The sequence below is a fragment of the Cottoperca gobio genome, chromosome 20 (genome assembly GCF_900634415.1).
Source record: "Cottoperca gobio chromosome 20, fCotGob3.1, whole genome shotgun sequence".
In the NCBI taxonomy this organism is placed as follows: domain Eukaryota; kingdom Metazoa; phylum Chordata; class Actinopteri; order Perciformes; family Bovichtidae; genus Cottoperca; species Cottoperca gobio.
This window is the reverse complement of record NC_041374.1, coordinates 13949882-13963119: the sequence shown is the minus strand read 5'-3', so window position 1 is coordinate 13963119 and position 13238 is coordinate 13949882. Positions and strand designations below refer to the sequence as shown.

General features: G+C 42.7%; 1 protein-coding gene across 8 annotated transcripts in view; it reads left to right on the top strand.

The window, feature by feature from the left end:
* adarb2 (adenosine deaminase RNA specific B2 (inactive)) overlaps positions 1–13238 on the top strand; it is a 210574-nt gene that overhangs the window by 130016 nt on the left and 67320 nt on the right. For 4 of the 8 annotated variants that reach the window (XM_029457350.1, XM_029457351.1, XM_029457346.1 and 1 more), the window contains exons 2-3: positions 9294–9383; positions 10285–11237. In XM_029457350.1, coding sequence (XP_029313210.1) covers positions 9294–9383; positions 10285–11237 — 1043 coding nt within the window. The remainder of the gene's footprint in view (positions 1–9293; positions 9384–10284; positions 11238–13238) is intronic. The other 4 variants (XM_029457347.1, XM_029457352.1, XM_029457348.1 and 1 more) reach the window with 1 other exon arrangement.

Sequence of the window (13238 nt, the reverse complement as noted above, 5' to 3'; positions counted from 1 at the left end):
CCTTTTAATGTGTCTGTGTGCCCACATTCTACCGCTGCATTATTCAGCACACCTCTCAGAAATTGTTGAGGACTAAATATATCTTCTGCCTTCTTTAGTTCTGCTCGACTCGATTCGTGTCATGGGATGGCTCTGATTTTTTTTTTTTGTAAACCAGCTGAGCATTAAACCAGCTGTACAGTGATGTGCTCCTGAATGCAACACACAAGCAGAACTTAGAGGCTGCAGGTTTCTCTGCGGGGCCTCTAAATGCACAATTAACCATTTGAGAGATTTATACCTTGTTTTTGAATTAGAATTTTAGATACTACATACTTTATGAATGTGAATAATCCAGTCATCTGCCTCCCTGTTCAGAGAACACACTGTGTCTCCTGGTTGTACCAATTGATAAAAACCTTCCATTTCAGACTTCACAAATTCAGTTTATTTAATTACAGGAAATCACATTTTCCTGCTCTACCGCTTTCTGTGGTTTTCAGCTTTCAGAATTTTTGGCAAATTGGAAAATGTTTTTAAGTTACTTAGGACTAGAATGGGCTTGAAGGAAAATGCAGAATCTTTTCCCTTTTTCAATTTAAGTAAAGGTAAAACTGATATCTCTAAGATAGTGCTTCCCAAGTCCCTTTACAGTCAGTATTACTACACTGTCATCCTCGCTGCAACATTAATGTCATTCTTAAGTAGCCAAGGAAAGTGCTTGTCGACAGATAAGTGTTTTTTTTTTTCTCACCCCGAAAAATAGATTTCTGTGCAAGCACTGAGCCATTTGCATTTCACTCAAAGCCCCACTTTTCCTGTCCCGCTTCAAGTCTCTTTCTCCCTGTTTTTATTGTATGTTGGATACAAATACAGTATATCTTCAAAAGCCTGAAAAGGAGCAACGCTATGTAGCATGTAGGAGACTGTGAATACGGACAAAAAGACCAACGCTGTCAACCAACAAACTAGCAGACTGGTGCTTAATTTTCAAGTCTGAATGCATCAACATCAAACAGTTCTTTAATTGACTTAAAATCACACTTAATGTAGAGCATAGAATGGGAAAGGGGATATTATGAGCTGTCAGATTGCATTCATCACGTTCCTCTTCTTTTTTTTTCACTCTTGATTGTGTAGAAAGACATGAAAAAACACACTGAGGGACCTGAGGCGGGAACACGTGTAAAAAACACCAATTTTCAAACAATAATTCAGCTTGGGGGGGGTCTGCTTTAGTTTTTATTTGTAGCCTTTACAAAGCTAAAGAACACATACAAATGTAAGGAATAGATTCAACAGTGTGCTCATCTGCCCCAATATAAGTAGCAATTGTTAGAATCTACGGCTAACCAGTTTACTACTACAGCAGTAAATGAGTGTTATAGTATTTTCAAGGCCAAGGAGCACATCATTAACTTTGTAGGGTCATAGATTACGTTGGAAAAAAAGCACAAATAGCACCAGGGAAATTATGTTTGTAATTGTAATGTCTTTTGTCAGACATTTAATTTAGTCCTGTCATAATGACGATCGGGGAAAGGGGGGTGCTGAGCAAAACTCTGGTGGGCGGCTTATCACTAAAATAAGAATAGGTTTTCTACCTTAAAGGTCAATCCACCTTAAGCACCACGTAATGCGTTCGTGGCCGTTTCACGTATTTCTGTGGGATCGGGTTAGCGTGATCGTGGTTGCGAACTTCGGGGCTAACCCCCGTCACTTTAATCGGCAGGTCGTGAGCACGACACAGGAACTCGGCTTGGGTCTTGAGGAGTAGAATTTATTCATTGACAAATAAACACTCATCGTTCCGCTCCGAGTTATTCCTTAGAAGGATTTTACTGACACACACACACACACACACTTTCTTTTTGCTTCTTCTTCCACATTTCTTCTTCCACATTTCTTCCTCCCATCTCCTCTTCATTCCAACAGTCAGATGGCTCCTGTGAGTGAGTCCCAAGTGGCCGGCCAGCCGGGCTGCCTGAAACTTATGACTAGCCATGTTCTTCAAACATCATGCCGCAACCAAAGCATGGCAGGATGACAGATAGTCCCTTCAATGTATAGTGACAAACAAATTAGTGCAAAGATGCTTCTCGCTGCATACCAGATGTGTTGGGCTCTGTGGTATGGAACAGCCGATGAAAAACTGTCCACGTCCCATCTGTGCTTTGCCGCGACCATCGGTGCAGCAATTTGTGCTGAACAAAGTAGTGCAAACAGCCAGCCTGATTATATGTGTCATAATGTGAGGCATAAAACACTTCTGGGGGAAGATCACACTGAAGCTGGCAGGTTTACTTGATGAAAAGAGACGTAGGCTGTTTAGCAGAAAAAGACAGAATGCAGGTGAAATAATGAATGATTAGAGGGAGAGGTGAATAAACCGTGAGTAGAGGAACAGGCGAGCCGGCTTCTAAATGTGAAAGAACGAAATATAGGGAAAATAAAAATGGGGAAAACTAAATGTCTTTCCGCCGACCAAACACATAGATTGTAGTTCCAAAAAAAATATTTTTCTCTCGTACAACTTCCCTCTCCAGTTTCCAGTTCTAGCAGCTGTTTGAGTTGCTGACTGCATGGCTGTGACAGGAACCGGCCAATTTTTTTATCTAACCTCACACCTACCGATTGACTCCCATACACTCTGAGATTGGAGACTGCACGCGGGGTCATATCACCGTCTGAGTACCATGTCAGCGTGGTTGTGCGCTTACTACCCTGTTCAGAGTGCACCGGCAGGGCAAGATCAGCTCTAAGCACACAAAGATGATGGAAGTCGAGAGCAGTAACAAGCCTTCACAATTCAAACTAGAGAATGGTATTTCTGCTTTGCATCGGTGCAGATGACAGCGCTGTGCGGCGCGGGGCCGCACGAGGAAGTATAGCTGGCAGAAAGAGAGAGATGAGCAACAACACACTGAGAGGCAGAGGCATTCCTGACCTGCTTAGTGTCATTACACCGCAGACTTATCTCGCCCACTCTGCCTTGTAAATACACTCAAGTTCTTGTTATCAAACGAGCGAGGCGACAAACCTCATCCAGGTTTGAGTCCTCAGCTTCCTCTGCATGCTTGTAAATGAGTCATTCTCATGGATGGTAGCCTACATTAATATTCTGTTAAGGAGGGAAGCGAGTGCGCATTAAATCTGCCACTTATCAGGTAGCGATCGTGATCTGTGTAGAACTTAAAGAAAAAGAAAAGTCATGCCTGTTTGCTTTTTAATTGCCAAAAGGTATTCGTGGGAAGGAGAGCAACAGCATATAGGATTAATTTAGCATATTTTTATTCCTACTCCATCTCCAGGCCGCACAAATTCACTTTTAGGATGACATGTTGCTTGTGTGTTTCCTCGCCTTCCTTCTTTTCATAAAGGCATTTACAGCACTCTCAGGTACCATTGTTCAGATGCTGCTATTTTGCCGCTAAAAGCTTTTGCAGTCAAACGCAAAGCTGTCCAAAGACAGCATACTTTCTGTTTAAGGACGCAGAAAAAAAAAGCATGCAGTGAAAAATTCATATTTTTTGTTGCATGCTTTTGCACAGTTCAGGTATGAGATATGACACCAAAAAGCTTTTATCATGACAGTATTCTGAAGTCTTATCCCTGCATTGAAAGTAAGGCTCTCAGAGGTGAGTGCTTGAGGAGATGTGAGCGGTGTTAGGCGGCAGTGCGGCCATAAGCCCCGCTGTACCATCGCACCGTCTGCAGGGCCTCTGTGACAATCCTCAGCCGTCACACCCTCTGAGCAGGTTCCTCAATGACACTCAGCCATGGCAAGTCGCCTCTCGGGAGCATAGAGTGTACTCTGTGTCAAAATGGAAAAACGGAATAAGAAAGAGAGAAAGTAGCATCAAAGTTACCCCTGTGCCACAGTATGATTAAACAATTCAATGTCCACTGGAATTCTTCTGCTTATACACTCCACAGTGGAATACATAGTTGTATTCTGTGTTTCACAAAGTAAAGTAGCCCTCGCTGCCAACACCACGTATAAATTCAAAAGGCTCTTCTAAATCTTATTGTGTAGGACAGCAGGGCCCAGATGTAGTATTTGTAATAAAATAGAGTTAAATAAAAAAATGTGACGTCGAAGAAAGATTAACACTAGTATTATAGTATAGTATTAAATATCATTTTTTAATCAGGATACTGAAAACGTACTGTACTTTGTACAGGGTCAAGACATTAAAATATAATCTCTCGTGTCAGAAAAAAACAAGATGGCGACGACATAACCAAACTCGAGACTTCAAAACCACAGTCCACAAACCAATCAAGAAAACAGGATTTTAGAGACGTGCCTTGTAGTTTGTGTTTGCACATACCGTATGTACTGTCCATATAACAAGTGCTATTTTTTCTACGTCCTCCCACATGCCAGCACCATGATGAGTCAGTCTCTGCATGTTTTTCCTTCAATATAACAGGTGGCATAATGGCAAGAAGAGATTATAGCATGCATGGACTTTTTAATGTAAGCCCCAGATGTACATGTTCACAAGTATACAGACAAAAGGTGGAGAGGCCTCTTAAGTCTGTGTCTATTTATACATTGCTTTTTTTCTCAGCGATAAGATGAGAGAAGTGACAGGAATCAGGTTTGAAGTGTTGTGGAGAAACAATGCAGCCTCTCATTTAGTGGCTCAGTGGCTTTCAATCTGAGGCTTGCAGGAAGACATGGAGAAAGATAGAGACTGGAGAGAGAGGCGCAGGTGGTGAACAGAGAGAGAGAGAGAGAGAGAGAGAGAGAGCGAGAGAGAGAAAGAGAGAGAGAGAGAGAGAGAGTCAGTGATTTCCCCCAGCGCCTGTTTCAAAAGTGTCTCCGGTCGCTCATCTGACCCATTGGTTATGCTGAGCCATGGGGAAATCTGATTGGGCTCATTACCCTCTCCTCAGAACTGATACAGGAAGTGCAGAGAGAGAGAGACACACACTCTTCTCCAGCTCATTGTGAATGGACACCATCACTAGTGTTGTCACTATCAGGAGTGTATGGCCATCTGCCAAGGCTCTCTCCCTATCTAACCTGGCTTTCCTCTGCCTCTATGCCTTTGTGCGGTAGAAACAAATAAGCGTTGTCTCCTCGGACTGCGCCCTGGCGCAGTAGGGGAAGGACGTAGCGAGCAGAAACTATTGGCATGCATTGCCTCATCCATCCGGGCGGGCCGGTGAGTAAGAAGGTATATGTGACAGATACCGTGAAGGGCATGTAAGGTAACAATGTCCACACCAGCGGTGGTGATTGGTGGTACATTTGATGAACCTTGCACCTGGCTGGGTTCGAAGTGAGGCTTTAACAGAGAAGATTGTAAATGTACCTTATTTGCCCATGTAAGGTCATTTGGGTGGGGTCATTTCAACTTTGTCCCGTACACCATTCAACCAAGTTTTATAAAAACGGGGCCGGTAGTTTTCCATAATCCTGCTGACAAACCGACAAAGCAACCTCCTTTGGCGGAGGTAATAAATATCCTCAATTAATTGATAATATGAAAACATATGAATGTTTTCTTTCTGGTCTAGATTCTGCCTCTTGTTCTCACTATCCTACCTCCTAAAAGTAACCAGTTTAAAGTGAGAGGTTTATTGTGCCCACAAATTGTAATACTTCTACCTACTGTATAGTACTGTACTGTTAGTTTATTAAATAGTTATTGTGTTTTCGGCTTCAGTTCATGGGTCTGTATTTTCTTAATAATTATCTAATTTATTTAGACGCTTCCTGGATATAACCACGTAATTTGGTGCTAATTATAGGAAAAAGACAAAGACCGTTTTAAACTGGTTCATTTCCATTTAATTAATTCCAATTAATTGCTAGTAACCTACATAGACTTGTAGTCAGTGTACAGTAGTTCAGCTACACATGCCAAAATGTGAAAGTGCTCTACAGCCAAGCATACAATTAAACCGCTGTGATGAAAACATACATTAATAAATAATGAATGAATGAATATTGTCTTGGGTTTAAATGAAGCCACTCATTCTAGGAACTCTGCATTTAACCTATCAAATGTCCTTTCTAAACTCATTGGCGGTATTTAGGACTGCTCGTGTGCTGATAACGGTCTAGAACAACTTTAATGTTTACACATTAACCACACATTACAATCTCTTCTCAGCTCTGTTATTATCCTACATCTTCAGACTGTGAGGTGTGTTTTCATTCAAAAGGCTGAAAGTATGCTGTATCTCTCTGGGAAATCAATCACACTACATACTGTAAACTACTAACACAAACTGCCTCTGACGTTATACACAGCTCACTCGTAAATCAGAGTGAAGCGTGTTTGTGCCGGCGCTTCATAAACCTATCAAAAAACGATCTGAGGTGGCATTTCGAGGATGACCTCTAATCCGCACTGCTTACCACTGCACAGTTGATTCAGCGTCAGAGTTATTGAAAACATGATGATATTTTCTACTCAATAGCTACTTCCTGAGACATTTGAAATTAACTGAGGTCCATTGAAATTGAGAAGAATTGTTTTTTTCTGTTACTCTGTAAATGATGCAGCCCTGAAAAGCTCAATACAGGATCGCTCTTCTGACTGAACTTTGTCATCTAAATAACAATGCTCTGAATACAGAATAAAAGTCTATTCAGGCTTTTATGCAGCCCATTGATGTGTCTAACAGCATAGATTTAGTTTTCCCTTTATATAGTTGGCTTTTGATTAAATATTTGGTCAGCACTTAACTTTTCATCTAGCGCCATCATCAGGTTAAAATGTAACTTTGTCCAATACTTTTGTTAATGATCAATGACCCGACCCATTACTTGTGTTAAGTGGTAATTAGCAAATGTTCGCAAGCTAACGCGCCAAACTAAAATTGTGAACATGTTAAACATTATACCTGCTTAAAGTCATCATGGTAACATTGTCAGTGTGAGCATTTTAGCATGCTGACGTTAGAATCGAGCTCAAAGCACTGCCTAACCCTCAGAGCTGCTAGCGTAGGCTGTACACCTTTACGCACCATTCACATGTAGTATTAACATATGGTCTGTGTCTGGATATGTTAATAATATCTGATGCACAGGCCTTTACATTTACACCTGGTATTAAAAATAATGCCTCGCAGCAAGAGGCAAAGTTAGGGGACTGTTCATGTTACTTTCTAAAGAGTGTGGTACATACAGTAGCATTTTTATCTGGCTGGTTCGTAGATTAAATGATAAACCATCTCATATCTGGAAACCAGATGTAAAAACCTGCTTTGGTAGGTCTTAGGGTGAGCAGGATTTATGTTGCTTCTCTTCTTTTAAAACATCAAACTGCTCCACTTTCGCTCTTAACCTGTAGATATGAGTGTTAACAGCCTCAGTTTATTCTCTAAGGAGTCATTTGCTTATGCTCACGATGGATTTTACTGTGTGCATGTGGTCACACCGAGCTTCAGTGTCTTGTTGCCCAGTGGGCACTGTTGAGTGGGTGGTGGTTTAGCAAAACAGGATTATCAATATACATTAAAGGCATCCAGGGCACCGTGTGAAAGTATAGGCTCCTGTGTGTTAATTGCCTTAATTCATGCTTGATGTGAACATTTGTCTTTCACGCTGGATTACATTTTGACTACAAATGCAAGAAGAGATAAGATGCTGTACTCGCCAATAACCCTACCAAACACCTCTAATTGTGCCACTTTTGTAAACGCACCAGACAGCCATGTTTTTCCTGTAAATAGGGCTTTAGGGGCTTTTAAAACAATATAGACTGATTTGGAAATGGTCTGGATAATGACCCTGCTGGCCCAGGGAGTCATTTAGGGCCAAATTGCTGCTTGTGTTGGGTGTTAGTCTGTAATTAGGTCAAAATGGAAAGGCTTGTATTGTGATGTTGGCCCAAAAGGACTAGCACAGCACCCGCTTCAGTGTTTAGAGTGTATCCATGTGTGTCAGTGACTCATTGAGCGCCTCTAGTGCTGTTGAGCTGCGGGGAGAGAGAGCACCAGGAGCCCAGCTCATTCACAACCTTGCACTCTTATCAAAACATGTTTATTAATGTGGTCTCCGTTTATGCAGCATTTAGCTCCATGAAATTGTTGCTCCCGAAGCCCTAAACCTGTTCTATGATTGTGGTGGAGGGAGGCACGGAGCTCGGAGGCTGTGTTGACCTCAGGCTCACCCTCTAACCTTCCACACACCTACATAAACTCATTCTACCTCATTTTCTTCCTCTTGCGTTTCACTTCTCAATCACCTCCCCCTGCTTCTGTCCACCTCCGCTATCTCCCCTTTTTTTTTTTTTTTTTTTTTTGTTGCCTCTCCCTTACCCCTCTCTTTTATTGATCATTAGCTGGTGTTAGGAAGAGAGAGGGGGTGTAATTAAGGAGCCAGACTGGTCTGTCAATTCTGCTCAACGCTGCATGGAGTGCACCAGACCAAGCGATGGCCCTAATAGGGCTTCATACTGTAAACAACACGCACACCTGGACAGCAGCAGGCCCCAGGGAGAAACAGGAGAAAGCCACTGTTGACAAGTTGGCACTGATAAAGAAAGGAAGTTTATTTGTGTGTGTGTGTGTGTGTGTGTGTGTGTGTGTGTGTGTGTGTGTGTGTGTGTGTGTGTGTGTGTGTGTGTGTGTGTGTGAGAGAGATTTAAAATGCCAAAATAAATACACATTGATATACTTTGCATTTCCGTTTCCTGTAAGCATTTATTGTGTTATAATTAGGTGGGAAAACATTAAACTTTTTTTTTTTAACTAACTGAAGGAATTTTCTCACTATAATCAAAACAATTGTTCATTACGAAATAAAATCAACTGTCCAGGTCGGAGATGGAACCATGTACGGAGCTTCGTGTTCGTACTGAAACGAGCTGTCATCACCTAAATAAATAAATAAATGTGAAATAATCGTCATTTGAATACATATTTTATAATTAATTCTGACTCATAACATAAAATAAGTTAAACAATGGGCCTCATGCAAGAAACACACATTTCTTCTTATACAGCGCGTTAGATGTTTTAAGAGTTTTAAAAGAATAGGAATGTTGCATGAGGCCCAATGTGTATTGTACTTCATTTGTTTGTTTGTTTGTTATTTAGGCATTTTAAATCTTCCCTGTGTATTTGTGTGTATAGGTTTGGGTTTGCTTCCTTATGTGGACATGTATGCATCGTGGTCCTTGCAGGGACGACAGAGAAACGTCTTTGGGTGCAGACTCCCGCTCATTTGTGTTTTGTCTCTGTCCCCGTGTTGGGCCAACGCTGATCCTCGCCTTTAATCGATGAAACTATCAAAACATCTCCTCCGCTGCCCTCTTGTTGACTCTGTGTGTCTCTTTTCTCTCCTCCAGAAAAAGTCAGTATGCTGTCAGCATTGATCGCTCCCTTCAAGTACATAAGCCCAGGGACCAGCAGCACAGAGGACGAGGACAGTTTAAGTAAGCTGCTGCCTCTTTTCCTTCTCTCCATCAACACTCTGCACTAACTCTCTTAGTAGTAGCCCTAATATGGAAATGATCTCTCTGTCACCCACGTAATTACTTATTTGGGAAATTAGCTATTTGATTAAGCACGGATGTCCGCTTGTGTGTGAAAAATCTGTATTATCTTAAGCTATTGAATATTAGATTTGAATGTTAGTGATAAATAAGTCATTAGATAGATACATGCCCGCCTGCAGACACTATTATCTACAAGCCCACCAGTGAATATCAGCACCTGATCCCAGCCTCCCATTCCATCATTAACATTCTTGTGACCAGATCTGAAGACCCTATTTGTGTTCATTTCCCATCAGAAATGCAATACGCCACCACTTCCCCCGTAACTAGGTTTGAAGAGTGTATAACAGCTGTTCAGACTTTGCTCTCACAGAGGATAGAAGTGTGAAATAAAGCGGGTTACAGACATTTCATCCTTTCTTGGAATGTCTGCCACACAATGTGATCCCCACCCCCATTACAAATAGGATTGGTGCCTTGCATTGGCCACAGGGACCAATGTTTCTCACTTACAACACAGATTCAGAACCAATTTGGAGCCAGATTACAGAATGATTTGGCAGATAACATCGGCATTTTTTGGGGATTTGTATTTGTATTTTAAAACACTTAAATGTGATAGAGCCCTGTGGTATGAAGTGGGCTCAGCTCAGGGAGATGATTGTAGATTTGTTCATTACCATTTCATTGTGTATCGAGTAGCTCAATCTTGCCTGGGAGTTTTTCCTTGATTCATTTTGTTCAGCCAGGATAAATGTGTGTCACAGTAATGACTTCTTTTTTCTCTGTCTGTTTGTTATCACTTTGACATTTTCAGTTTTTGCTGTTTTTATTTCAGGTACCAGCAGTGCCGAGGTAAAGGAAAACCGTAACATTGGTAATTTAGAGGATCGCTCCATAGGATCTGCAGAGTGCCAGTCGCTTTTCTGCTCCGACTCTGCAAGAAGTGGCAGCTCTGGTCTGAAGAGGAAACGGCCACTGGAGGAGGACAACAACGGACACTTGTGTCAACTCCGCCTGATCTATAAGAAACTGTCCTGGTCTGAAGCACCAAAGAATGCTTTGGTGCAGCTCAATGAGCTGCGGCCGGGCCTTCAGTATCGCATGGTGTCCCAGACTGGCCCGGTCCACGCTCCTGTCTTCTCTATCGCTGTGGAGGTGAACGGGCTGACCTTCGAGGGCACGGGCCCCACAAAGAAGAATGCCAAGATGAGGGCTGCCGAGCTGGCCCTCAAATCCTTCATCCAGTTCCCCAATGCTCCTCAGGCCCACCTGGCTATGGGAAACATCTCAAACCCTTCGGCTGACTTCACGTCGGATCAGGCAGACTTCCCTGAAACACTGTTCAAGGAATTTGAGTCTGCGGCGTGCTCCGATGGCCTCTCGCTCTGCAACTCAGCAGTAGAGAGCGAGCTTCTATCGAGTGAGCTACTGAGACATGGACGGTTGCTTCGCCATACCTTGGACCTGATGGTGCAGGCTCAGCAGAGGCTAGGTGGGATTGTTCCAGAGCCAGATGCCCCTAAGAGCCCCGTGGCAATGCTCAATGAGCTCCGACCGGGCCTGCGCTACGCCTGCCTTTCGGAGCGAGCCGAAGGCAGACGGCTGCGTAGCTTTGTGATGGCGGTGCGTGTGGACGGGCGGATATTTGAGGGCTGCGGTCGCAGCAAGAAGCTGGCCAAGACCCAGGCAGCCCAGTGTGCTCTTCAGGCCCTCTTCAACATCAGGACAGCACCTGAGGGTAGAACAGGCCTCAAAGCCAGCAGGAAGAGCTGTCCTCATTTACCCCAGGTGAGTGCAGACACATCCCCAGCGCCAGTCTTATGCTAAGCTTCTTTGGCAGCTACTTGACTTCCTACAGGGGCCTGTAATGACCAAAACAGCAGGCGTGCAGTGGAAAGCCAACCACCTTCCAACAAGTAATTAAGGAGGAAAGGAGATAGGAGCTTAAAAGAGGGCTAGTAGGGTAAATGGTGGCAGTGCTGATAAAGATATGTGTAAGCAAGCTGGCATTTACCTTGTGTCACAAAAATGTGCGTATAATGAAAATACAGATCACAAATATGTGTGCCTGTGTTTGTGGGTGCATTTGTGTGTGTTCTGCAAATCCTGCGTCTTGAATAAACATTATCCGTTTGTTGGTCTATTTAAATAGAAAAGCATGTAAATTAAGGTAATTATTGTCCTTGTGCCTCTGACACGAGAAATCTGACTTGCCACCCAAATTACATTTTTTTCCCAGAGTCGTATGTGTTTGTAGAGCTGTAATTGGGAGAGTTTTTGTAATTTTGCAAGATCTCCTGTTTCCTCATGTGTGGCATCACAGTGTCTACAAACATTAATTCAATCTGTTGCCCAAAGGAGATAGAAAAGCGAAAGAGCAAATCGTCAAACAAACCACCGAGCCTGATCCCATGCTCATTTACCCAAATATGTAAATAGCAATCAGAGCCAGGAAACTAGTTTTTGAGAAACTTGATGAAATTGGAGAGCCTAAAGACATAGTAGCTGGATTGGCTGGCATTTTAAACATTTAAAACTTAATTTCAGCTGAAGAATTTCATCTAAAGTAAAACTGCCCTGAGTAGATAGTCACACTGACTTTAGTTGTTTACTATTGTTTGCATAGTGAAGAACCTCACCTCCGCGCTGTCCAGGTCACTGGCATATTGGCAGCGGAAAGTGAAACTGTTCCCTCCACTGCCCTAATACAACACAATACTGTGTCTTGAATGGAAATATTAAGCCATACACATCCAAAGTCTCTCCATGAAGCCTTCCGTCGACACACACACCACCATATGATGCTTCTGCGCAACCTGTAGGGTATGTGTCGTATTAACATTCTTTTCCAGCCTTGAAGAAATAAACTGGCGAGAGTGTCCTTCCCCAGAGCGCGACATCAACCCAACAAACCTGCACGTTTCCCTAGGAGAAACTTTTTCTTTCTCTCCCTGCTGCCACGGTATCTAAAAGGATTTTAAGAGGATTTGCCGCACCCGTTTAGTTCCAGAAAGCACTCGCTTGTGGAATTTCTTGAAAGTCAGCCGTGCTTTCTGCCAGGCTCGAGAGGCATTTCATTTTCATTTGTAAAGGACAAAAGTGCAAACAATATGTATGTATGCATGCATGTGGAAATAAACATGCGACCAGGCATGTGTTGGTGGGTGTGGGGTACATGTCTGAACTGTTGTGGGACTTTAAAAACTCTCCAGCTCACACACACTCTTTCTATGTTTGCATGCAAGCCAACCTTCCTGCCAAGCACTGATTGCATGGGCAGTGCTTGACTACACTGCAGATGTGAAGCGTAAATGTGGGGGCGGTTGCCAGCTGTAGCCTGTGGGTAATGCAAATGTTATGGTGGTGTGCCAAATTATGTGTGGCACCTTGCTCCCTTCTCTTTTCCCTCTGGCTGTACCTGTTGCAGGATAAAGCTTTGTTGAGAAGATGTTAATGACACAGTATATGGCATCAACCCCTTTCCTGAACTTAGAATCATAAGGTAGTATCTGACATTTTTGTTTTAAGTTTGATGACCCTATAATTGACTACTTAATTTAAAAGCAGTAAGGAACCAGACAAGAAGAAGGGGAAGACGGGATAGTAATATGAGGATATTGCATTTACTGAACAGAGCATAACATAAGGATTAAGAGCAGCGTTAGTCTTTCAAACTTGGCCTTAGTGTAACAGGAAGGCTGGTAGCTCCAGAATTCATCTACCCAATGAAATATTTAAACTCACGGGAACTGCATGGTGCTGTATTCTGTTTCATATACATACGAAGGA